Genomic DNA, 25,070 nt, shown 5'->3' with positions numbered 1-25,070 from the left:
AATTGTATGTTCCCACTTAAAATATCCTCTGCCCATCCAGAATGTTTCTTTTTGTAGGCACCCATGTCTGTGAATGGTTTGCGACCTACATCATGTCCCATCTGATCTATAACAAGAACAGTGCCCGAGAAAACATGAGCATAAAAATAATACTGCAAGAACCAAGGGTGAAATGACCTGACTGCAATAAATCAAGTGAATAAAAGATCAAAAAAGATGCCCTTGGTAATAGAGATTATAGAAACAAGCATCATAACCGAGAGTAAAGAGATAAGACCTAGAGAGAGGTGATAGAAGAATGATTTTGGTGTTCGTATAAGATATGGAAATTATATTCCAAGCTTGAACTGCATAGATGGATATGGGTGACGCGACGAGTAATTGTTTTCATAACTCTGGTGATGTGGAACATCTTCATGGAGCACGCCTAGCTCCTGTAGATGGGCTTCGGTATACCGAATGTACATTAAATTTGTTCCGGATTTGATTTGCATATTTGACATAATTTCACGAGCGAAGTTACGATTTCAATGTCAAACATGACACAACATTAAACCAATATTGTTCTAAATGGAAAACGTACGGGCTAAACGATTTGATGTTCCACTTATTCATTAATATTTCCCAGTAGAACAAAATGTTTTACAAATCTTGACACATGTAAGTTGCATCAATAATAGTACATTTATTCCATCCTAAAATTCAGATTTGCAAAAGTTTTAGACTCTATCTACACATTTGGTCGTCAAGATATCTAACGGCAAACTGACGATCGTTCCGCGCCACCAAAGCCTTTTGAATTGCTGCAATGAATGCAACATTTAATCACATATATACTCAGTTCACAATATAAAAACAAATAAGGAACAACTTAGTAAATGAATTATCGAGTGTTACAAAAAACAAGTTGGCTATTAGGCGAACTGAAATTACCAAGAGCATTGGCACATGTTACCCTCACTGTTAATCCCCTTATTATGCGTGACACATGTTACCGGTCAGAAAAACATGTTACCAGCTGTATAAACAAGTTGAACCCTCATTGTTAATCCCCTTATTATGTGTGACACATGTTACCGGTCAACATATATCTACCATAGAAACGACAAAAAATATACTGAAATTTCAGAAATAGTTTATAATATGCAATTCGGAGGGACAATAGAAATGATGCACAACAGATAAGCCGCTTTGCTAAATCCCAGTCATTTTGTAGGGACTAAAAAAGCAAAATACACCAAATCGAAGTACAGAACAATATTACATTTGACCTCGGCGTACCTTGCCTTACCACCGAGTCTTTTTTCCTATCACACTTGCTCTTCATCTCTTGAAAAGTATCCGGAGAAAGATAAGAAATCTTGATTAATTATTTTCACAGGTCGTGAGCAATGAGCCCCATTCTTTGGAGAATAAAGAACCAGAACTGCCTGCTGAAAACACAGATTACTAAGATATGATTAATTGTCTCATCTTCCTGTTCACAAAGGGGACAACAGCTCGGTCGAGGGAGATTTCTCTTAGCCAATCGATCCAATGTCCAACATCGATTGTGGATCACAAGGCAGATGAAGAAAGTGCACCTAGGAGGAGCCCAAATCTTCTAGACACGATCAAAAGCCTCCTACTGCAAGGATCCTTAGAAGATGGCTGCATAAGCCGAGGTTGCTAAATATTTTCTGGAACTGGACAACCTCTAAAAGTGTCTATCCGGCAATGCCGGGCTGCAGGTTAACCCCTTCGAAAGCTTCCAAAGAAGTGTGATTTCCATGAACACCTCCCAAGATAAAACACCCCGAAGGTCTTGAATCCATCTTGAATCTGTCAAGGCTTCCAGAATTGTTCTTTTGTTTATTATACACTTCGAGACCATCAAGAAAAGGTTTGGAGCCAAATCCTCCATCTGTTGCCCAGCCAGCCACCTGTCACTCCAGAATACACATATTTGAAAAGTAAAGCTTATCTCTACAGCAAGCCATTTAGCATTAAAAACTGAAAACCTGCAATAATGAAAGTTTTTGGCTTTTTGCCCACTATCGTAGTTAATTTTTATTTGAAAAATTCTTTATTGCATTGGATATTTGTGATGTTTGTTTGGTTCTTGTTTACCTTTTTTGTTTAGACGACAACAACTTATATGGAAATCAGGAGAGTCATCTAACAATTTTTATTATTATTGTGGACAATTCTTTTAGTGAATCATTCCAAGAGCCAACTCAAGAAGTTTTACTATGTTCAATTGAAGAAGAGATATGCAAGCCTTTATTTCCATATCTGTAATACTCGTTAAATATTTTTATTTCTGTTTTGCTTCAACTGTTCCTTGGACTGAAGAGGAGCATCGAACATTTCTTGCTGGTCTTGAAAAGCTAGGTAAGGGAGATTGGAGGGGTATAGCAAAAAAATTTGTTACCACCAGAACACCAACTCAAGTTGTAAGTCATGCTCAGAAATATTTTCTTAGACAAACTAATCAAAAGAAGAAGCGCATATCTAGTCTTTTTGACATGATGCCCAGAGAGCTGGTACTTTCTGTCAAACTTTGTAGTATTGCACTAACATCACAAAAAATGTCAATATTTGCAGTATTGCACTGACATCACAAAAAATATGTTGAAAATTCAGAAATAGTTTATAATCTGCAATTCAGAGGGACATTATAAATGATGCACAACAGATAAGCCGCTTTGCTAAATCCCAGACATTTTGTAGGCACTCAAAAAAGCAAAATACACCAAATCGAAGTACAGAAAATAGTATTACATTTGACCTTGATAAAGATTGCCTTGCCACCGAGTTTTTTTCCTATCACGCTTGCTCTTCACCTCTTCAAAAGTATCTGGAGAAAGAGAAGAAATCTTCATCAATTATTTTCACAAGTCAAGAGTCTGTTTCAACCTAACTTCACTTCCTTGTGGTGTGCTGCCGACTGCAACGAACAAGAGCGGGTGGACTACCAATAATCATTACACGAACATTTTCCTCCCTGGAAATGATGGAACCTTGTTGTCCCTGACAATAACTATTCATCTGTAAATAGCAGAAAACATCTTTGTGAAATTGTGGTAGGTCTGTCGCGGCATGGCTGGCGGGCGTGCGGGCGGGGTTTGCGGCGGGCTCGCGGCGGGCATGCGGGTTGTGCGGGCGGTCGTGCGGGCGTTGCGGGAGGGAATTCGCGGCGGGTCGCGGCGGGCGTATCGTGGCTTGCAGGGTTCGCAGAGGCGGGCATTCGTGGCGGCGGGCAGGGTTCGCGGAAGGTCGCGACGGGCGTATCGCGGTTGGTGGCGGGCTGTTCACGGCGTTTGCCGAGCGGTCGCGGCGGGCGGGCGTTCGCGCCTTGCGGTTGGCGGCGGACGGGGTTCGCGGCGGGCGATTGGCGGCGGGCGGGGGTCGCGGCGGGATCGGGCGGGCGGTTGTTTGGCGGGGGCAGTCTACAGTACCGTCTTAATAGTTAGTAGAGAAATGTGGCATGACGAAGGTGTTGCTAATGATTTCATTTATGATTGAGTATATAGTATAAAACACAAAGACATGTATTTTTAGGGTAAGTGTGTGTTGATGTGAGTTTGGAGCGAAGGTTCAAATCTCAATTTGTACATAACTTTAGATCAACTTTGGAACGCAAAAATTTCATAGGAATCTGTTTATTTTCATAGGAAAATCATAGGAAACAGGGAAAAATCCTGCGTTTCAAAGGTGATCTTAGTTTTTTTACCAATTAAATGATATAGTAAAGAATAAAGATACATTGAACATAGAAAATAATGTATTAAGAGAAAAATGTTTTGGAAAGCGATAACAACACCTATTTTGTAAATAAATTCTGAATTAATATACAATGGTAGAATTTTTTTTTCAATCAGGTAGCTATCACTGTAAAAATTACGAGGAGAGACGTATCGTAGTTTAGTTAAATATCTCTCCAGCACACCAGCACCGCCACGCTCCCTCGCAAGTCGCAACTCGCAACGGGGAGGGGGGAAACAGCAGTCAGCAGGCGGAGCAGAGGGTCGGACGGCGAGAGAGAGAGAGAGAAGGAAACCTAGGCAGCTTTCCGTTTCGGGAAATTCCCGGGCGCCCCGTCCGCGCTGCCCCGCTGCTCCCGCCGCCGGTGGCCAAGCCCCCGCAGGGCCCTGCGCGGCTCGCTCCCGGTAACGTGTGGCCCTCTTTCGCCGCGGCGAATGTCGCTATTTGGATCGTGCGAATCCTCCTGACCCGTGGCCCGGAACCGCAGCCAATCGCACGCGGGATCGTCGCTCTCGGGAGGGGGTCGGGGGCTCGTGGCGGCGCTGCGCTGTGCGCGAGGATGCGCCGCGCGGGCGGCTCGCTGCTGGTCTGTTGCGCGCGCCCGCCGCGAGGTATGGCTCCCCGCCGCTGAATCGGTCCTGGGGCGGTTTTTGCCTTTGCGCGACTTGGCCCGTGCGCCGTGACCTTATTGCGCGGGCGACGCGCGGTTTTCGCAGGGTAGGTTTGGTGCCATGGAAGGGACGGCGGCGGAGGTGGGCGGCGCTGGCGCTGACGCGGCCGGGGATGTGCAGATTAAGGGTGCCAAGGAGAATGCGCAGCCCACGGCGGCGCAGCAGCAGCAGCCGTCCGGCAGCGAGGCGCTGGAGATGCCGGCCACGCCACTCCAGCGGGACATAGACTGGTCCGAGCATTTCTCCTTCTTCACCTCGCTGGGTGGGTTCGGGGGCAGCTCGGACGGCGCGAGGGGCCTCACCAGCGTCGGCCTGTCCAATTCCGAGTCCAGGCCAGACAGTGTGGCACAGCGTGGCTTGGACCACGACACTGAAGAGAGGGTGGAGGAGCTCACATTGAAGAATTGCATCAATACTGGTATCCAGCCTGAGGTTTCTGCTGGTGGGAGCACAAGCAGCAGGGATAGGCCTACCCGTATTAAGGGCCTGTGGGGTAATTTTACACGGATCGCCCGGAGAACTAGCGATTTGGCCAGCAGGGAAAACACCGCACTGAGTTCTGGCGACATTGCAAACTTGAGGGCTGGTGATGCTTCTAGCATGGAAAAGCTGGCGACGAGCCTTGCCAGCAATATCATCTCAAGGAACAACAATGCGTCTGGCAATGAGGCACCTATGAGTCATGTTGGATATGTCAATAATGAGTTCATGATGTGCAGCCAGCAGATTCTCTTGTCTCCATGGTCTAATCAGGATAATGCTCTTAAAGTAAGCAGCTTCTCAAATAGGATTCTTAACCGGATGAGAAGTAAGACTGTGGCACCCTCATCTAGGGTTCTACGATCACCACTTCAAATCAAATCAAAAGGTAAAGGGGTTGTGTGCCAAGGTGCACGGGAGGAGATCCAAGTGCAAGCTAATGCAAGACCCAGAGACCCTTTGGACAAGATTCCGACTATTCCTAGCTCAATTCATGATTGTATGGCCAGAGTGGACCATATGCTTTTCAGTACTGGTGGAAATGTTACAAAATCCCACTCTGAGGGATCTAGCCTGAGGGAACTGATTAAGCCTGGGTGGCAAACAATGACTAAGTTTGAGAAAATGCATTTGTTTAAGCAGATCATTGATCTTGTGGATAAGTGTCATGCACAGGGTTTTACTTTGCAGCATTTGCGACCATCATATTTTATGGTCCTTTCTTCAAATCAAGTTAAATATATCGGCTCTTATACCACACAAGATTTGCCAACATCAATCAAACAAGAGGTTGCTAGAGAAGATCTTGTGAATAGAAAAAGAACTTTTGGACAGAGAATTGATCACCAAGAGTCTAATGACCATGGAAATTTGACGCTGAAGTATCAAAAGGTTGATGAGCAAGGCTCAGTCGCTATCAGGCAACCAGCAAATACATTTTGGACCGACAAAATATGTGACAATCAAAATGAAGATGTCAATCGAGGTGTTTTGAGGCAAGAAAATTTTAGCCACACTGCCAGAGAAGGTTTTAAGTTGGTCGAACCATATGGCAGTAATATATCTTGTGCTCAGCATGTATCTAGTTCTGCCACCCAACAACCAGCATTTGAATTGAGGAATCTTGAGGAAAGCTGGTACAAAAGCCCAGAGGAGCTCAGTCAATTTAAAGGCACATTCCCATCAAACATCTACAGCCTTGGGGTTCTTCTATTTGAGGTATATCCAATACTTCAGTGTCATTTTCTGCAGCAGTATCCATATTGGATTTTGTAGAAGTGATGTGACATTGTGCAACCACAATTTATAATTTTGCGGGTGGTATATTACTATCATTTACTAGCAAATTCAAGTTGTTTACCTAAAACTTAGTATGAGCTGTTGGACTTCTGACATGCATACCATGGTATTTCCCAATCTCACCACATATTAAGCACAAAAGGATAGCATATCAGGAAAATTTAAAATGACACAGATAATCACATTAATTGTGAGATAGTTGTGACCCTTTCACATGGTGGTCACTGTTGCCAATCAAACAATACAATAGGCCTTTCTGCTTTTATTGTGCATCAGCTCTTGGAATGCTGAAAGTACTTTGCTATGCAGCATATTTGCATCACACATGCGCCTTATCATGAATCTGGTGGTTGTAGTTTCCAATTGCTATCGAGGCCCAAGACCATGGGATTATGATAGTCTATGCTTGCCTTAGTTACACGTGAATGCTGACTAATACCCTTGTTCTTACTATATGCAATTCTTATGCAGTCTCCTATTACTATAGGATAATGATAATCCACTTGTACTAGTGTACTACTATCACCATGCATGCACAGATTTAATTGCTTAGGCTACGACCAGCAGATCGTGCGTATGGCCGTGCAAAAACTGTTTTGCACTGAGCACTGTAGACTCATCTGTTTACAGAGTGGAGTTTGAAATAGGAGATGTGGATGAGTAAGTTGCTGGAGATAGCCTTACTAACTGAAACCACACTTACAGTTGGACTTCTCTACTTTTCTGTGTGATTCTGTCAATTATGTCCTCTTTTTTCTCACTGAAGTGTAAGATTCTATCTTAAGTCTGGCAGGCAAGGTATTTAATTTACCTAATATTTTTGTCAGCTCTTTTGCTGTTCTGAGACATGGGAGGTGCACTGTGCTGCAATGTCAAATCTTCGTCAACGCATCCTGCCTCCAAATTTTCTTTCAGAAAGTCCCAAGGAGGCTGGCTTCTGCCTTTGGTTGCTGCATCCAGATCCTTGTTCAAGACCAAAAGCAAAGTCAGTTTATTCATCTCTCTCATTTGGAGACAAAATAAGAAAAATGCTTACTGATTAGTAATTAGTTTGATACAAGTAAAGGTCAATCTTCTTTGCTTTGGTGATTTTTTATGTTACAATTAAGTTTAGATAACTGCTTGTCCTATGGAAGAAGTTTCTAGAGTTTTGAAATATTTTATAGGATAAATAAGCTCTATCACACTCAGCGTCTTATATTTGTTATCTTTCTTTTCTTTGTTCAACACAGCTGTACCTGTAGTTCAGTTTTTTATCTGATTATTTACCTTTGTCTATAATCCATACCATGAATTTAAATGGTTACCTAACATATGCCATGAAATACTACCCTAAGTTCATTTAGAAGTGTCTGACTGACTTAGAAAAATGTTTCCAAGTATGAAGATTACTTCTGCCATTCATTGCATGTGGAAATATGTTAGGTATGCTTAATATTATCCCTTTCATGCCCTTCTACCTGATGTTTCTTTGCTGTCTGAAGACTGGAAATAATAATTATATGGCTGTTCGTGCCTAACAGCCAGCATACTGTTTTTTCAGAGAGATTCTTGGATGTGACTTGATAAATGGGGGTCAGGATTTGTCGTTGTTAGATGAGGCACCAGTTTCCATCGGTGAAGATGACACTGAATCTAGTTTGCTACTTAACTTCCTTTCTCAATTGAAAGAAGAAAAGGCGATGCAGTCTGCCAAGTTATCGGCAGAGCTTGGAAGCTTACAAACAGATATCACAGAGGTTGACAAAAGACACTCAGCAAGAATGAGATTGAGTTTAGATGATACAGATGTACTGCCAAGTTCTAGTGCTTTGTCAGGAGCTTCTGTGAGTGCCCTTCAAGGTGCATTGCTGTCAGGTTTGTTACCAGCGTCATACAAGTCGAGCATATATGAGGAGAGGGTAATGAGGAATTTGGTGCAGCTTGAAAATGCATACTACTCCATGAGGTCCTCGCTGGACACCTGTGAAACAAATGTAATCAAACGGCCAGATAACGAGGCTTTGAGGGCCCGTGAAAATTTCCATCAACTTCATAGTGATTCTGATGCCAAGGACGAGAAAACAGATCGTCTTGGATGCTTTTTTGATGGTTTATGCAAATATGCCCGGCACAATAGGTTTGAGGTACGAGGAATTTTGAAGAATGCAGATATACTTAACTCTCCGAATGTCATCTGTTCGTTGAGTTTTGATAGGGATGAAGAATATTTTGCTGCTGCTGGAGTTTCAAAGAAAATAAAAATATTTGAATTTGATGCACTCTTAAATGATCGTGTTGATATTCATTACCCACTGATAGAGATGCCTAGCAAGTCCAAGCTTAGCTGTGTCTGTTGGAACAACTATATAAAGAACTACCTGGCTTCAACAGACTATGATGGCACTGTTCAGGTATGTATCTAACTGTATGCTGCTATGTAATTCCCAAGATACCCATTTACCTTATCATCCATGAACAAGTTGGCATATTTTTCACCCCTTGCTTGTAATTTTCCTATATTTCTTTTGATGGCACCATTTATCTGGTTCAGATAGATTTGATCTTATATAATTTGGTGATGCTGCTTTTAGTAATGCACCGAAAAATGCACACTGGATTTGAGATATTGTCAATTAATTAGATTGGTTTAGGTTGTGGGCACAGATCTGTGTTCCATAAGCTGTTTACTGATTTAGACTTCACATCCTCATAGTTTTAGCTTCGAATTTCTTCTGTTTGGAATTTGGATGCCTTTTTGTGATTAGTATTATTATTTGAGAGGGAGCACAAGTAATCAAGTATGTTGATTGTTAAAACAAGTACTGTGAAGGTCAATTTGGTCAGCTTTAGGCTTACTGGTCATTGTTTGATAATTGCATTTTCTTTTGTTGAGTTCGATGCACATGTTCCACTGAAAAGCTTAAGGGCTTGTTTGGGGGTGGATTATGTACTGGGGCGGGTAAGAAGTGCAGCCAAACAAGGACTAAGGAGTTGAGGAATATTTATGTAGGGAACATATCTGCTGCAACTATACACATTGGTGCAACCAAGACACAAACATTCAAAAAGGTCCTCCCACCTCCAATGTTTGTGTCTTGGTTGTAGGGCTGCACTAATGTGTATGGTTGCACCAGATATGTTCTGTTCCCATTTATGTGGGCAGTGCAATAACACCATTTCATATCTATACCTCTTGGATCTTCTAGTTGCTTCATGTGAAAAGCAGCGGCCCTTATCATTTAGCCTTTTTAGCACTCAGCCATGCTCAATTGCTACATGTTTAATTTTTGAGCTGATACCTTCGAAGGGCAGCCCTAGTGCAGTGGTGAGAGCTGTTTCACTGAGTTATCAAGCCATGGGTTCGAACTTCGAAGCAGCCTCTTCGCATCTGCAGGGGCAAGGCTTGCCTTGGTTTATCCCTCTTCCCTAGACCCTGCTTAGTCCGTCTCCAATGGTTGTGCACCGTATATAGGGGGGGCACGGTTTTTCAATGGCTCCCCTAAAGAGTCCCTGTATATAAAAAAACTCGACCTGCGGGAGGTAAGATAGCCATCAGACGTTGTATTAAGAAGAAGAACTCACACAGGTCGAGAAAACCTTCGAATCCCTGCCCCATCCATACACAACGGCACCGTAGCCCCATGTGAGAACGACCGTGACCGGGACCGGGCCTTAGACCTGTGCTTTGGCGTGTGACAAACGAGTTGATTTTTTTGAACCACAACCTGAAATTCACTCCCATTGGGAATCGAACATAGAACCTGAGTGCTAATCAGACCATCTAACCAACTCAGCTAGAGACCCTTTCACAGTCCCCATATATAAGGAGAAGAAATCTCTCTATATATAAAATGGGAGAACTATGCCCCCTATACTTCAATTACATAGTTTTTGTGCGATATTAATCATGTTTAAGCCCCATAACATGATAATAATGTGTATTATGGTAATACAAATATTGTAAGATTTTTTTAAATTTTTTTGAAAACGACAAATAAATGGTAAATAGCTGAGTTATAGTGTATAAGGAGAGAGATATAGAGGGAATGGTTGGAGATGACCTGTAGGGAGAATTTTTTAAGGGGAGGTAGTAAATATATTAGAAAGTACAAATAAGGGGAATGGTTGAAGTTAGTCTCATGTGGGAGCCTCCGGCACTGGGTCTACCCCTTTTACCTTTTTCCCACGTTTATAATTGTATTATGGTTTGGATACCTCTTTGATATTCCCTTGATACTTTACACCAAAGAGCAAAAGCCTCTCTCCTATAATCATCATGCTTTGGGAGATCGATTTCGCGTTATTCCTGTGTTTCCTTTTCTTTTTTTAACCATGTGGCTCCATTATTATTGTGAAATGCAGCTATGGGATGCCAGCTCTGGTCAAGGATTCACACAGTTTACAGAGCACCGGAAAAGGACTTGGTCTGTGAGTTTTTCAGATGTCGACCCTACTAAGTTGGCAAGTGGTAGTGATGATTGTTGCGTGAAAGTATGGAGTATTAATCAGGCATGTTACTGAAATACATCCACGCATTTCTTTATCAGCTTATCTGCAGTTTTCTTACTTTTGACTCCTTATTTTGAGCATGTGTGTTATGTCATTCATTCCTTATGTATCCTCAGTTAAAAACCATTGTAGATAATTGATACTTAAGGTGAGATAGAGACATATCAAAGTATGGGTTCAGAAAGACATACCAAAGCCATCTAGCTGTCATTTTTTTTTGCTGTTCCTTGAATGATAACTCAAACTTTTTTTGAAGGCTGAAAGCTAAATAGTATACATCACAGTACACAGAAATCTGCAGTGCATGTGTGTCGAGGGTTGACTGTTGACCCCTACTTTTATCCTTCGTAACTTCAGTTTCATACTACATTTTTTAATAGTATTTATTTTTTTCTCAGAAAAATTGTGTTGATACAATCAGAAATGTGGCCAATGTATGCTGTGTACAATTCTCTCCATACTCCTCCCGCATGCTAGCTTTTGGTTCAGCTGATTACAAGATATACTGTTATGATCTGAGGAACACAAGGATACCTTGGTGTACTATTTTGGGACATGGGAAAGCTGTCAGTTATGTGAGGTTCTTGGATCCATACACACTTGTCTCTGCATCAACCGACAACACATTGAAGATATGGGATCTTAACCAGACTAATTGCAGTGGATTATCTACCGATTCTTGCAGCCTGACTCTGAATGGTCATACCAATGAGAAGGTATGAGAAGGTTTCATGTACTGCATGTTTGTTTTCTTACATCAACTTGTTTGTGGAATTAGTCTGAACCTTTATTAATAATTGCTTGTGCAGAATTTTGTAGGGCTATCTGTTCATGATGGATACATAACTTGTGGCTCTGAAACCAATGAAGTGAGTGTTTTGTTTAATGCATGCATTTTCCTTGGCATGTAGAACTTGTTTTAATCAAGATACAGTCAGGAATTGAGTTTTTTTCTTGAGTTGTAAGCTTCCGAGGAACATCTATGCGATGTTTTCAAGTCGGACAACTTGCTGGCCGTTCTGGCTGACCGACTAGGATGATTAATCGTGATTAATCACGATTAGTCAGGCGACTTAGCGAAAACTGACTTGAATGATTAATCGTGACTAATCACGACTAATCGGATGACTTGAAAACATTGCATCTATGTGTTGAACACAATCAACACATTGGTATGCTCAGGAAATTGTGTTTTTCCCTCTCCCATAGCACAAGGCTATTAACAAGGCGTGAACCCAGTCTCTCACTAATATGACTAACAATCACATGTGTTACATTTTTTCTCTGCCCCTTTGTAAAAAAACCACCTTTATCTGTTTACTACAATTTGTGAACCACCTCTGCCATCCTTACAGTAATGATTCTCAATTTCTCATGTCGATGGTGTGAGTATCTCTAGTACTTAAAACAGTGGACTTGGTGTTGATGTGCCTGCCATTCCAGCCTTTGTACCCAGCCACTAAACACAAATTAGTTGCACCCCCTACCCCAACTCATGCATATTTTATTTTGGTGCTGTTGCAACACAAAGGCAATTTTAGTAGTTACTACTATATCACACCATGGTGACAGATTGCAAGTTGGATTGACAATCTGTTGAAGAGTTATTAATGTGGAATATTACACTGGGAAATCTCCAGCTTGTAAAATTCAGTTCACATATTTATTTATGGCAAATTTTGTATTTGGAACCAAGACCGACCTGTATTTTGTCTTTGCCAATGAAAAATTGAACTACTTATCCGTTGGCAAATCTGAAATCATCCCATTTGTTCATTGGAATATCAATGAAGCATGTTTATTTTTATTAACAAAAGAAGCATATAGATGAATCTAATAAGTAGAAGGATTGCTCATATGCCTTTTGGTGTGTGCAGGTGTTTTCTTACTACAAAACTTTCCCCATGCCAATAACTTCTCATAGGTTTGGTTCTATTGACCCGATAACTGGACAAGTGACAAATGAAGACAACCAGCAATTTGTGTCCAGTGTTTGCTGGAGAGGGAAGTCAAACATGGTAGTGGCTGCCAACTCCAGTGGTAGCATCAAAGTGCTTGAGCTTGTGTGAATGAACGAGAGTCATATTGGAGAAGAAGGTTCTAGTGTTGCCATGCGGGCCTGCGATGCTTTCGTGCCCTTGGTGATGCTCTGATGGCCCTGCTTATCCAGTGTCTGCACCCTCAATGGAAGCACTAACCATTGGTCTGCATTTCACTGTTTTGACAGGGCACTAAAAGACTCGACTGCTCTATGCAAGCATCCTACAACACCGATCATTGGTTATTGGAAGCTTTGCTTGAAACTCACAAGCAAACTAAAGTTTTTTTTTTTCCAAGAGTATGATGGCCTCACCTCCATTTTTGTGTTTGGCATTTTGAGACGGTACCTATTCATCGTGATGCAAACTTCTTTTGGGCTAGAGGTGCGCGGGACTTGCTATGACTGTTAAGAGCAAACGATGGAAAGAAAGGGAAAAAAATGATCATGTAGCTCGAAGAAGTTAATCGTGCTGTGTGAATGTTTCAAGGAGAATGTCTCAAATAGTTTTATACCCCCTTCATTATTGTACATATATCTAGGGCTGCCTAATGAAAGGCCTTGTAAGTTGTAACTAGAGTAGAATGCTGATCATGAGTTAAGTATAATGAATGGTCTTCACAAAAGATTAATCAATGGAAGATTCATACAAAGTATAATGAATGATTATCCTTTTGGCTGGAACAAGTGGACGTCTGCAGTGGAGCTCTGCTTATTTGCTTATGCCTGTGCACGCGCTGGCTGGCCAAGTCCTCTCTACTTCTCGCTGTTGCTGAGCGTGTATCTGATCGGCGACTTATCTTTCTTTAGAGCATCTTCAACAATGTCTCAAACTAGTGCCTCAAATTGAAATATAGGGTTCTACATAAGAAAAACTACTTCAACAAGTATCCTATTTCATAGTTCTACATAAGAAAAACTACTTCAACAAGTATCCTATTTCATAATTTTTTAAAAAAAAAACTATAGGGCACCATCTCAAGTGACTCAAATATACTACACCGTAGTGTGCTGCCCTATAATTTAGATTTGGGGCTTTACTGTTGGAGCGGAGTGTTTTGTTGGTGCCCTAAATTCTATAAAATATACTTATTTTTAAATTATAGGGTATTTTTATAGGTCACATTGTTAGAGATGCTCTTAGATAATCATGCATGTTCTCAACATGAGTCATATAGAACGGAGTATCACAGCTATTATCAATCAACTGTTACGTAATGAGGCCACGAAGAGAATAATAGCAAGGAAGACACAAACAATTGCTAGCAACAAAGGCGGTTGCAATTGCATGGATGAAGCAGAGATGGGAGACTGAACTTGTTCACGTGTCCGGCCAAACATGGGGGAAAAACACAGCTGTGGTCCCCAATGATTTGCCAACTTTGGAGCGGAGAGACGGCAGCAAACCCGTATCAAAAATAGGCAGACGTCTATGGACTCAACTGAAACTCCTCAATTGCTCGCCGCGCGCCTCCCTTTCCGCCATTGCAATCTTTGTTTCCGGGAGGGGAGGGGATGGAAGGGAAGGTTCCGTCCAGCGCAGGCCGCAGAGACAGAGAGCGCGAGGAACAGGGAGCTAGCTAGCAGAGCTAATAAGAAAGAAACGAGCAGCAGCAGGGTCGGTGGCCAAGCATGGAGCGCAGGAGGAGCCGGCACGCCTTGTTGCTCCTCTCGGCCGTCATGGCGTCCCTCGTCACCGGCTCGACCGCCGGGATATACCACATCGTCGGCGCCGGCAAAGGGTGGCGGATGCCCCCCAACAGGACGTACTACGAGGACTGGGCGCGCACCAGGCAGATCAGCATAGGTGACAAGCTGAGTAAGACAGCCCGCCCTAGCTTTTTGATCGATCACCACGACGCACGTCGCACGCTGCGCATGCATGGACGACGATGAACCGGGTGCTCCCCTGCCTTCCTTCATTCTGCTACCTGCCTGCCTGACTGCCAGTGTTCCTGTACCGGAGCGGGGTGCACAACATCGTGGAGGTGCCGACGCGGGAGCTGTTCGACGCGTGCAGCATGCGCAACATCACCAGCCGGTACCAGAGCGGGCCCACCATCATCGAGCTCACCGACCCCGGCGAGCGCTTCTACTTCTGCGGCGTCGGCGAGCACTGCGAGGCCGGCCAGAAGCTCGCCATCAACGTGCTCCTCGTCCCGCCGCCGCCGCCGGACACGGACGACGACTGCTCCAGCGCCGCCCGCCTCCCGGGCCACGCGGGCGCGGGGCTCGCCGCCGCCTGCATGTGCCTCGTGTCCGCGCTGCTGACAATGGCGGTGTGAATCGGCACGCTGCCGCCGTAGATTATTGGCGATTGCTGGCTGACGGCGTTGCTTGCTGCTGCGTGTAAATCAGTAACAGTTTAGGCGTGTCCATTGAGCCATTGTCTTCCCCAGCTAATGGAAGGCGGAAAGCCGTGTCGAGGTACTCCCTCCGTTTCGTTTTAGTTGTCGCTGGATAATGCAAAATTGAACTATCGAGCGACAACTAAAAAGAAACTGAGGGAGTAACTGTTTGTCAGCACAGGAAGGAGGATAGGAGGACGACAGCGGGAAATCGGAAGTAAAATCAGAGGTGAGGGAACCATTATGTAAATTCAGAACTACTAGGTACCGTAATCTATATTAACCGCAAAAAAGATAACCATTTACTACAAAGTCGTGAATTGGCCTATGCGAATTTTGTGGATGTAGAAGGCCTCTTTTCACTAGGAACTACGAAGATGTTGCACATTCACCTTTAGTAATACTCCCACGATAAATCAACTTTAAAATGACGAATGTATACTCTTTGTTCTATCATCTGTAGTGGCTAGAGTTGCAAGTTGAGGTGAGATTGCATTGGGATACTTTACTTTTTGGGGAAGGATGACAATATATTTACCATAATTTTTATTAGACGAGAGAATAAAAAAGAACAAGATACAAAACACCCAACCAGCCCAACCAAAAGCACTGAGAACAACTGCATTGAGAGTATTCTGGACACAGGAGACGGCCTTGGTTCCAGGGTCATGCGACCTTGGAGCATTCTGGACACAGGAGACGGCCTCTCGACCTGCACTTTGTGCAGGGAACCAGATTCTCAGTCTTGGCTTCGGCTCCAAGAGACTCGTAGAGGTCATCCAGCATTCCCAAACTGAGCATCCCTCCGCTCCGAGCTGATCCTGTTCCTTTGCACTGCGAGCATGCTACAATCCGAAGGTCACCGCACCTCTTACACATCCCTAGTGACCTGCCATGCATTTGAACGTTGCTCGGAGCCTCAGATAAAAGATGAACAGCGTAAATAAAGCATCAGTTGTGTATTTTCCCCAACTATTCTGTTATAAACCATGTTCCCTATACTGCTCCGAAACTAGATGCTAAACAACTGGTTTTGGGAGGCTAATACTGATGAAACAGGAGGCAGGGACAGAGGAGAAATGGGAAGAGCCAGGGACCGGACCTTCTCTGGGAGGAGGCGATGAAGCCGTCGACCTTGGGGGCAGCGATGGTGGCGCCGAGCAGCAGGGCACCCACCACGAATCCGGCGATCTCACTGGACGTCAGCCCCTCCATCTGCCCTGCACCATCCAAAGCAATTCCCCTCACTGGACTGGACTGGATACGGAACTTGCAGCTCTACCGCATACCATCCAAAGCAATGCTAATTTTTTGCATTGGCACTGTGCACTTGTACACAAACCGAACGACAGACCTACCTGCCGAGTGCCTTCTCTCGGCTTCTGCACGCCCACTCGCGCCGCCGTTCGTTGGACGACGATGGAGAGGATAAGATTGGGCTCTGGGCCTTTTGAGGCTGCATGTGGGCGGAATGAGATGGGCTGGCTGGGCCAACATCCAGTTTGAGTTGTTGCATTTGCATCACGCAGTTGGAAATATTCTCTCAGCTGATCATGTCCAAGTTGTATGCGATGTCACTTATCCAGCTCCCACTCAAAACAACGTCGTCTCTTACCGTTCTGTGCTTTCTCCTACTATGATTATACAGGAGTTGAACAAGTTTGCAGGAGTCTGTCCATTTATCTGGTTTGAGTGCCAAAAGAAGGCCTTACTCCCATTGTTGATAGTTACTCTTGTCGGCTTGTCGCTGCATTTTTTTAAAATGAACCCGAAACAGGGGGCGAAAGGTACAAATAGATTTCCAAATTTACAACCAAAATAAAAGGTTTGCTTGTCACTGCATTGAACAGAGCCAAATTTATTGAATCCGCTGTTAGTGCCATCCTGTTCTAGGGTTCCTCACGGTTTGTTCAAGCAAACCGTAACCATCTCAGCCTGAGACCTGAGTGCTCCGCTATTTTTTCCCCAAAACAAGAGTTCCTAGCCTTCTAAAAAGAACCGGCTTTATCACTGAAACTGGGGATACTTTGTTGGTATTTTTATGCTCAAATAGAGAATTCCACAAGCACACTAGCACTTCACCAATGCTCTGTTTGGATGTAAGTATTCAGGTGCAGGAATTGAAATGGTGTAGGAATTCCAAAGCTGAGGGAAAATGGAAATGGTCTGCAATTCCATTGTTGGTGTTTGGATGAGCATGTAACGGCAGTTGGAATCATAGTGTAGCGTCCAATTCCAATTCTTGTTTGGGTGTGCAGTTGATTGAAATGTACAAAACACAGTGAGAAAAAAAATCTTCCGATTGACAGTGAGCAGCACAAAAATGATTGTACATGACATGTTATTTGGGAATTACCATGACAACAACAACTAATATTTTTAAAATAGTTCTTGCCAACAACAATATTCTAAAAATAAATATCTACAACAACTAATATCTTATAGCATGGAGGAGAAAGCAAATGAACATTCAGATCACTCAAATCACAAATAAATACTACAATACCTGTGACAATACAACATGACGATAACTAGTTAATATTTCAACAAGTTCTTAACTACTACATTGTAGCAAAAGCAAAGTCTTTCTCCACTAACTAACTAGGAGAACAAGTTTTAACTAGCATCCTGAAGTAGCAAAAGACTATGTTGTCTCCACATACTTCACTTCCTCTCATTCTCAAACAGCAGCCAATCTTTCCTCATTTCCATTGGGAGCTCCATAAGAGCTTCAAATATGCGATCATCACGGCTTAGCAGCATACCATAAGATCGTAGCATGTCTTCACGAGGTAAATCAGGAATTTCTTGAAGCGCTGCAAGGATCTTAGACGGAGCCGTCTTCTTTGGCAATTCTAAAGGTGCATTGGACTGCATAGCCTCTTGAAATGAAGCTTTCATATCAGTAAGTACACCCATAATTGCATCACCAGTTCGCTGCTTCTTTGGAGCTAACACCGGAGAGTTTTCATTGGCATTTGTAGGACTGTCATTCACCACATCTTGACCACTTTCAGTCCCTGTCTTGGCACCTTCACCATTGGCATGGTCTTTGGAGTATATAGTGTAGATTGCATCCCAGTTCTTCACCACTTTTGTCTTGTAGCATGCTGCTCCTTTGTTAGCCTGTACAATGGACAAATAATCACACAACTACAAAAATAAAAAATGTTATCATGTAAAGACAAAATAGAAGGTATAAAAAAGAGAGACATATGTACACATACCTCCACATATCTAAACCAAACATCTTCGCTGTCCATAGAAAGTCTATTGTTCTCCCAATCCCACCCAAAGCCACTCTGCGATAGTATCTTGCTAATGATTTCATAGTGCTTATCAAAGGTCTTGCACCTTGCGGAAATATTATCCTTTGTGATATCCACATTGCACTTATCCTTCACATTTCTTATGGCAGCATTGTAGACATGTGGCTTCCAACCATTTTGACCACGGTCTCCATTATTGTGATGCTCCACAAGAACTTCCAAAAGAGCTAGATCCATCGCATCTGTCCATGTGAGGTAAGTACGACTACCCCTCTTTGCTTTCAGTTCAGCCATGGCGCTAAAATAACGAGATAAATTGTAGAATGAGATTGATGTGATGCATGAATATATAAAAAGGTAGATAATATTATATATCAATTCCAACCCCTAATATCTGATGCATGTACAAAAGAAGGGGCATCAGGTTGCATCTTATGACCACAAAAGTTAGGGACAACAAGGTATTACGCAAAAGACCCCAACTAAGAAGCTTGGTAGTCAGCAAACATATCATTAGCTAGATGGTCTCTAAAGATGTTCCATTCAGTAGCGACTTGGACTGTTCTTATCAAGTTAGCATCATCTATAACCTCGGTTGGCAAAGCAGCTATCTCACTGTCCACTTCTTGCAATAATAGATCATCCATCTCATGCTGCCTCTCTCTTGCGAAGTTGTGTAAGACACAACAAGCATTAATAATGCGAATCTGTGCAAAGATTAATATGATGTCAAATTAAACTAGGTAAGTTCTGAATTAAACTAGCAAAGACACATCATATGAGTATTTTATACCTGGTCCATTATGTCAAAGAAACTTTGTTCACGCAAAATATCCCATTTTTTCTTCCACAAGCCAAAGGTTCTCTCTACCACATTTCTAGCACGAGCATGACGCAAGTTAAATAGCTCTTTTGGAGTTTGGGGCTGCTGTTGACTTGTAGCCCACTCATTCAAATGATAGCGGGTTGATCTATACGGAGCTAGAAAACCAGGACCATTTGTATATCCAGCATCAACTAAATAATATTTGCCTAATATTAAGGCAAATCATTAGCTAAGACAAACAAAAAACAAGAAGAAAAAATTCTAGAAAAAAGAGTCGTACCCTTTGGTACAACAAAAGCATCTTGACGACCAATTCTCATTGCATCACGTAAAACTCTTGAGTCAGAAGCTGAACCCTCCCAACAGGCAGCACATATAAAAATTTCATATTCCAATCACACACACCTAACATGTTAGTTGTGATTTGCTGCTTTCTATTTCTGTACCTTCCTTGGTCAGGCATGTTAACACACACATCGACATGGCAACCATCTAGTGCCCCAAGAGTATTATCAAACCACTTCCATTTATAATCTTTGGGGGGCTGAACCGAAGAATCAGGAAGCTTGATGAACTCTTTAGATAGAGATAGAATAGCTATCAATACATCAGCAAAGAACCTACTAATAGTCTCTAGAGACCGCTTGTAAGTTCCACGAAGCAGCCTCATTTTCAGACCATGGCCAACAATAAGCAAGAACATTGCAACCCTTTCTTCAACTTTACTGTGCACACTATCACAAAGGCCACACTTCTCATGTAACATGGCGCACAAGTCATGGAAATTCCTTTTAGTTAGACGCAACTCATCGTAGCATGTTACCTCGGATGCATCATATAATTCTTTGAGTAAATATCTTCTAAGTATATGGCGGTGCTCATCATTACTAAAATAGTGTAGCTCCCTTGGTCTCCTCCCGGTATGCATGTATGCTAGCGTAGCAACAATGGTTTTGAAATAAATTTCTGCCAACGCAAGCCTTCTTCTCTTCCTTCTTTCATTTTCTTGAGTTACGTATGAATGCAAATCTAGTGCTTGTTCTGACATGATTCAACTACGAGGCACAATATTGTTTGATTGTTAACACACAATGCAAATCTAGTGCATGGAGCAGATCTACTCCAGGGTGTCACCGATGAACCCCATCTCGTTCCCTCCACCTCAGCTTCCTGGCGGGGAAATCACCAGTCACGAATGGGAGGGGAAGCCGTGAGTGGTGGTTGGAGGGCTAAGGAATAGAGGTCGGAGGGGAAGCACGCGAATGGCGGCCGGAGAGGAAGCTGAGAGGGAGTGAGGTACCTGCTAGCGTCGCGTGGCCTAGGAGAAGTCGCGGGAGACGCGGCCTAGGAGAAGTCGCCTCCCGCGCGCCGCTCTGGATTTTTCCCGCAGCCTGGACCTTTCTCCCGCGCATCGAAGGGGTACGCAAAGCACTTATTAGGGAGGCGTACGACTCAATTCTTGCGAAAACAGAGCGAGCGAGCTCGGAATTGTGGGCGCGTGCGCGTAGGCGGAAGCGAATACCGTGCAGTATTCACTCATGATTCCATGGAGCCAATTCTGACTATGTCCAAACGCTGGTATTGGCTCTGACAAATTCTGTTTCCTGATTCCAGCTCCCAATTCTAACATCCAAACGTAGTGTAAGATATTAGTTGTTGTAGATATTTATTTTTAGAATATTGTTGTTGGCAAGAACTATTTTAAAAATATTAGCTGCTGTTGTCATGGTAATTCCCAAATAACATGTCATGTACAATCATTTTTGTGCTGCTCACTGTCAATCGGAAGATTTTTTTCTCAATGTGTTTTGTACATTTCAATCAACTGCACACCCAAACAAGAATTGGAATTGGACGCTACACTATGATTCCAACTGCCGTTACATGCTCATCCAAACACCAACAATGGAATTGCAGACCATTTCCATTTCCCCTCAGCTTTGGAATTCCTCCACCATTTCAATTCCTGCACCTGAATACTTACATCCAAACAGAGCATTATAGCATGGAGGAGAAAGCAAGTGAACATTCAGATCACTCAAATCACAAATAAATACTACAATACCTGTGACAATACAACATGACGATAACTAGTTAATATTTCAACAAGTTCTTAACTACTACATTGTAGCAAAAGCAAAGTCTTTCTCCACTAACTAACTAGGAGAACAAGTTTTAACTAGCATCCTGAAGTAGCAAAAGACTATGTTGTCTCCACATACTTCACTTCCTCTCATTCTCAAACAGCAGCCAATCTTTCCTCATTTCCATAGGGAGCTCCATAAGAGCTTCAAATATGCGATCATCACGGCTTAGCAGCATACCATAAGATCGTAGCATGTCTTCACGAGGTAAATCAGGAATTTCTTGAAGCGCTGCAAGGATCTTAGACGGAGCCGTCTTCTTTGGCAATTCTAAAGGTGCATTGGACTGCATAGCCTCTTGAAATGAAGCTTTCATATCAGTAAGTACACCCATAATTGCATCACCAGTTCGCTGCTTCTTTGGAGCTAACACCAGAGAGTTTTCATTGGCATTTGTAGGACTGTCATTCACCACATCTTGACCACTTTCAGTCCCTGTCTTGGCACCTTCACCATTGGCATGGTCTTTGGAGTATATAGTGTAGATTGCATCCCAGTTCTTCACCACTTTTGTCTTGTAGCATGCTGCTCCTTTGTTAGCCTGTACAATGGACAAATAATCACACAACTACAAAAATAAAAAAATGTTATCATGTAAAGACAAAATAGAAGGTATAAAAAAGAGAGACATATGTACACATACCTCCACATATCTAAACCAAACATCTTCGCTGTCCATAGAAAGTCTATTGTTCTCCCAATCCCACCCAAAGCCACTCTGCGATAGTATCTTGCTAATGATTTCATAGTGCTTATCAAAGGTCTTGCACCTTGCGGAAATATTATCCTTTGTGATATCCACATTGCACTTATCCTTCACATTTCTTATGGCAGCATTGTAGACATGTGGCTTCCAACCATTTTGACCACGGTCTCCATTATTGTGATGCTCCACAAGAACTTCCAAAAGAGCTAGATCCATCGCATCTGTCCATGTGAGGTAAGTACGACTACCCCTCTTTGCTTTCAGTTCAGCCATGGCGCTAAAATAACGAGATAAATTGTAGAATGAGATTGATGTGATGCATGAATATATAAAAAGGTAGATAATATTATATATCAATTCCAACCCCTAATATCTGATGCATGTACAAAAGAAGGGGCATCAGGTTGCATCTTATGACCACAAAAGTTAGGGACAACAAGGTATTACGCAAAAGACCCCAACTAAGAAGCTTGGTAGTCAGCAAACATATCATTAGCTAGATGGTCTCTAAAGATGTTCCATTCAGTAGCGACTTGGACTGTTCTTATCAAGTTAGCATCATCTATCACCTCGGTTGGCAAAGCAGCTATCTCACTGTCCACTTCTTGCAATAATAGATCATCCATCTCATGCTGCCTCTCTCTTGCGAAGTTGTGTAAGACACAACAAGCATTAATAATGCGAATCTGTGCAAAGATTAATATGATGTCAAATTAAACTAGGTAAGTTCTGAATTAAACTAGCAAAGACACATCATATGAGTATTTTATACCTGGTCCTTTATGTCAAAGAAACTTTGTTCACGCAAAACAGCCCATTTTTTCTTCCACAAGCCAAAGGTTCTCTCTACCACATTTCTAGCACGAGCATGATGCAAGTTAAATAGCTCTTTTGGAGTTTGGGGCTGCTGTTGACTTGTAGCCCACTCATTCAAATGATAGCGGGTTGATCTATACGGAGCTAGAAAACCAGGACCATTTGTATATCCAGCATCAACTAAATAATATTTGCCTAATATTAAGGCAAATCATTAGCTAAGACAAACAAAAAACAAGAAGAAAAAATTCTAGAAAAAAGAGTCGTACCCTTTGGTACAACAAAAGCATCTTGACGACCAATTCTCATTGCATCACGTAAAACTCTTGAGTCAGAAGCTGAACCCTCCCAACCAGGCAGCACATATAAAAATTTCATATTCCAATCACACACACCTAACATGTTAGTTGTGATTTGCTGCTTTCTATTTCTGTACCTTCCTTGGTCAGGTATGTTAACACACACATCGACATGGCAACCATCTAGTGCCCCAAGAGTATTATCAAACCACTTCCATTTATAATCTCCGGGGGGCTGAACCGAAGAATCAGGAAGCTTGATGAACTCTTTAGATAGAGATAGAATAGATGTCAATACATCAGCAAAGAACCTACTAATAGTCTCTAGAGACCGCTTGTAAGTTCCACGAAGCAGCCTCATTTTCAGACCATGGCCAACAATAAGCAAGAACATTGCAACCCTTTCTTCAACTTTACTGTGCACACTATCACAAAGGCCACACTTCTCACGTAACATGGCGCACAAGTCATGGAAATTCCTTTTAGTTAGACGCAACTCATCGTAGCATGTTACCTCGGATGCATCATATAATTCTTTGAGTAAATATCTTCTAAGTATATGGCGGTGCTCATCATTACTAAAACAGTGTAGCTCCCTTGGTCTCCTCCCGGTATGCATGTATGCTAGCGTAGCAACAATGGTTTTGAAATAAATTTCTGCCAACGCGAGCCTTCTTCTCTTCCTTCTTTCATTTTCCTGAGTTACGTATGAATGCAAATCTAGTGCTTGTTCTGACATGATTCAACTACGAGGCACAATATTGTTTGATTGTTAACACACAATGCAAATCTAGTGCATGGAGCAGATCTACTCCAGGGTGTCACCGATGAACCCCATCTCGTTCCCTCCACCTCAGCTTCCTGGCGGGGAAATCACCAGTCACGAATGGGAGGGGAAGCCGTGAGTGGTGGTTGGAGGGCTAAGGAATAGAGGTCGGAGGGGAAGCACGCGAATGGCGGCCGGAGAGGAAGCTGAGAGGGAGTGAGGTACCTGCTAGCGTCGCGTGGCCTAGGAGAAGTCGCGGGAGACGCGGCCTAGGAGAAGTCGCCTCCCGCGCGCCGCTCTGGATTTTTCCCGCAGCCTGGACCTTTCTCCCGCGCATCGAAGGGGTACGCAAAGCACTTATTAGGGAGGCGTACGACTCAATTCTTGCGAAAACAGAGCGAGCGAGCTCGGAATTGTGGGCGCGTGCGCGTAGGCGGAAGCGAATACCGTGCAGTATTCACTCATGATTCCGTGGAGCCAATTCTGACTATGTCCAAACGCTGGTATTGGCTCTGACAAATTCTGTTTCCTGATTCCAGCTCCCAATTCTAACATCCAAACGTAGTGCAAGGGTTATTCTAACACTCCATCCGTCCCATTGATTAGGGTTTATAAATTTTCGGCATGGTGTTTAAAACAAAACTTTGACCATTCACAACATTCAAAATATATCATAAATAACTACAAAAATACCATCATCTTAAAGTACTTTTGTATTTGGATCCAAATATATAGCATGCATGTACTAAAAATATATGTATATTGGCTAAATTGTTGGTCAAAAAATTTAAAAGGTTAACCTTTCCAAACACATGCACGCCTTAATCAATAGGGGGTATATCATTATTTAATCTAAAAAAACAATAGCTAGAAACAATAATAAATGAGAGATCTTTATATTTTTCATAACTTAGTATTAATTGATGTAGGGGATAATTAAGGTATGGCAGGAAAAACTGATGCAACAAGTTAAGATAAAGATAGCTCAAGATGATCAATAAGTTATAGCTAAATTGCAGTACAATGAGGGTAAAAAATTTCTATGATTCAAACCTTCCATAATTCTATCTTTGTTATTGCACAACAGCACTACGTAGTAAGAGTTACGTAGGTCGGTTGTCATGGACTTGTGATGAACCTAGATATGAGTGGAAGTCATCATACAAGCAT

At 42.6% G+C, this 25,070-nt stretch overlaps 5 protein-coding genes and 1 long non-coding RNA gene across 15 annotated transcripts; 2 read left to right on the top strand and 4 right to left on the bottom strand.

Moving 5' to 3' along the window:
- Window positions 1–584: 584 nt before the first annotated feature.
- Window positions 585–3,471, bottom strand: LOC103630756 (uncharacterized). The gene is made up of 3 exons (XR_002262927.2): window positions 2,764–3,471; window positions 1,282–1,922; window positions 585–803 (listed from the first exon to the last, which is right to left on the bottom strand). It is a non-coding gene; the product is annotated as an uncharacterized lncRNA (long non-coding RNA).
- A 472-nt stretch (window positions 3,472–3,943) lies between these two features.
- Window positions 3,944–13,413, top strand: LOC100384276 (Protein SUPPRESSOR OF PHYA-105 1). 3 transcript variants are annotated; one of them, XR_002262629.1, is made up of 10 exons: window positions 3,947–4,151; window positions 4,235–4,358; window positions 4,464–6,116; window positions 7,025–7,182; window positions 7,741–8,590; window positions 10,542–10,688; window positions 11,087–11,404; window positions 11,498–11,557; window positions 12,566–12,829; window positions 12,916–13,413. XR_002262629.1 is itself a non-coding variant. In XM_020539120.2 (9 exons), the coding sequence occupies exons 3-9, from the start codon at window positions 4,479–4,481 to the stop codon at window positions 12,755–12,757; spliced, it is 3,363 nt and encodes a 1,120-aa protein (XP_020394709.1). In that variant the 5' UTR covers window positions 3,944–4,151; window positions 4,235–4,358; window positions 4,464–4,478; the 3' UTR covers window positions 12,758–13,413. The 3 variants fall into 3 exon arrangements, 1 of the variants encoding a protein (XP_020394709.1); XM_020539120.2 differs by having other exon boundaries at window positions 3,944–4,151; window positions 12,566–13,413; XR_002262630.3 differs by having other exon boundaries at window positions 3,947–4,358.
- Window positions 13,414–14,187: 774 nt separating this feature from the next.
- On the top strand, window positions 14,188–15,386 carry LOC100280105 (uncharacterized). Its single transcript, NM_001367121.1, has 2 exons — window positions 14,188–14,545; window positions 14,677–15,386. The coding sequence occupies exons 1-2, from the start codon at window positions 14,359–14,361 to the stop codon at window positions 15,009–15,011; spliced, it is 522 nt and encodes a 173-aa protein (NP_001354050.1). The 5' UTR covers window positions 14,188–14,358; the 3' UTR covers window positions 15,012–15,386.
- Window positions 15,387–15,502: 116 nt separating this feature from the next.
- Window positions 15,503–16,583, bottom strand: LOC100277088 (uncharacterized). 3 transcript variants are annotated; one of them, XM_035959502.1, is made up of 3 exons: window positions 16,364–16,578; window positions 16,177–16,294; window positions 15,503–15,963 (listed from the first exon to the last, which is right to left on the bottom strand). In XM_035959502.1, the coding sequence occupies exons 1-3, from the start codon at window positions 16,569–16,571 to the stop codon at window positions 15,741–15,743; spliced, it is 549 nt and encodes a 182-aa protein (XP_035815395.1). In that variant the 5' UTR covers window positions 16,572–16,578; the 3' UTR covers window positions 15,503–15,740. The 3 variants fall into 3 exon arrangements, with proteins under 3 accessions (XP_035815395.1, NP_001339612.1, NP_001144224.2); NM_001352683.1 differs by having other exon boundaries at window positions 15,596–15,963; window positions 16,433–16,583; NM_001150752.2 differs by having other exon boundaries at window positions 15,596–15,963; window positions 16,177–16,426.
- A 954-nt stretch (window positions 16,584–17,537) lies between these two features.
- On the bottom strand, window positions 17,538–20,606 carry LOC103630755 (uncharacterized). 3 transcript variants are annotated; one of them, XM_020539244.3, is made up of 4 exons: window positions 20,470–20,606; window positions 18,934–19,375; window positions 18,302–18,641; window positions 17,538–18,200 (listed from the first exon to the last, which is right to left on the bottom strand). In XM_020539244.3, exons 3-4 carry the CDS (start codon window positions 18,635–18,637, stop codon window positions 17,739–17,741), a joined length of 798 nt encoding a protein of 265 aa, XP_020394833.1. In that variant the 5' UTR covers window positions 18,638–18,641; window positions 18,934–19,375; window positions 20,470–20,606; the 3' UTR covers window positions 17,538–17,738. The 3 variants fall into 3 exon arrangements, with proteins under 3 accessions (XP_020394833.1, XP_020394832.1, XP_008650036.1); XM_020539243.2 differs by lacking the exon at window positions 20,470–20,606 and adding an exon at window positions 19,450–19,547; XM_008651814.4 differs by lacking the exon at window positions 18,934–19,375 and having other exon boundaries at window positions 20,470–20,605.
- A 581-nt stretch (window positions 20,607–21,187) lies between these two features.
- Window positions 21,188–24,363, bottom strand: LOC103630754 (uncharacterized). Of its 4 annotated transcripts, none has more exons than XR_004850416.1 (5): window positions 23,105–24,118; window positions 22,792–23,030; window positions 22,589–22,705; window positions 21,957–22,296; window positions 21,188–21,854 (listed from the first exon to the last, which is right to left on the bottom strand). XR_004850416.1 is itself a non-coding variant. In XM_008651812.4 (5 exons), the coding sequence occupies exons 4-5, from the start codon at window positions 22,290–22,292 to the stop codon at window positions 21,393–21,395; spliced, it is 798 nt and encodes a 265-aa protein (XP_008650034.1). In that variant the 5' UTR covers window positions 22,293–22,296; window positions 22,589–22,705; window positions 22,792–23,030; window positions 24,126–24,363; the 3' UTR covers window positions 21,188–21,392. The 4 variants fall into 4 exon arrangements, 3 of the variants coding, with proteins under 3 accessions (XP_008650034.1, XP_020395251.1, XP_008650032.1); XM_008651812.4 differs by lacking the exon at window positions 23,105–24,118 and adding an exon at window positions 24,126–24,363; XM_020539662.3 differs by having other exon boundaries at window positions 22,589–23,030; window positions 23,105–24,086.
- Window positions 24,364–25,070: the final 707 nt, after the last annotated feature.

The sequence above is a fragment of the Zea mays genome, chromosome 6 (genome assembly GCF_902167145.1).
Source record: "Zea mays cultivar B73 chromosome 6, Zm-B73-REFERENCE-NAM-5.0, whole genome shotgun sequence".
Lineage (NCBI taxonomy): Eukaryota > Viridiplantae > Streptophyta > Magnoliopsida > Poales > Poaceae > Zea > Zea mays.
Note: the sequence above shows the minus strand (reverse complement) of the source record. Positions and strands in the feature narration are given on the sequence as shown.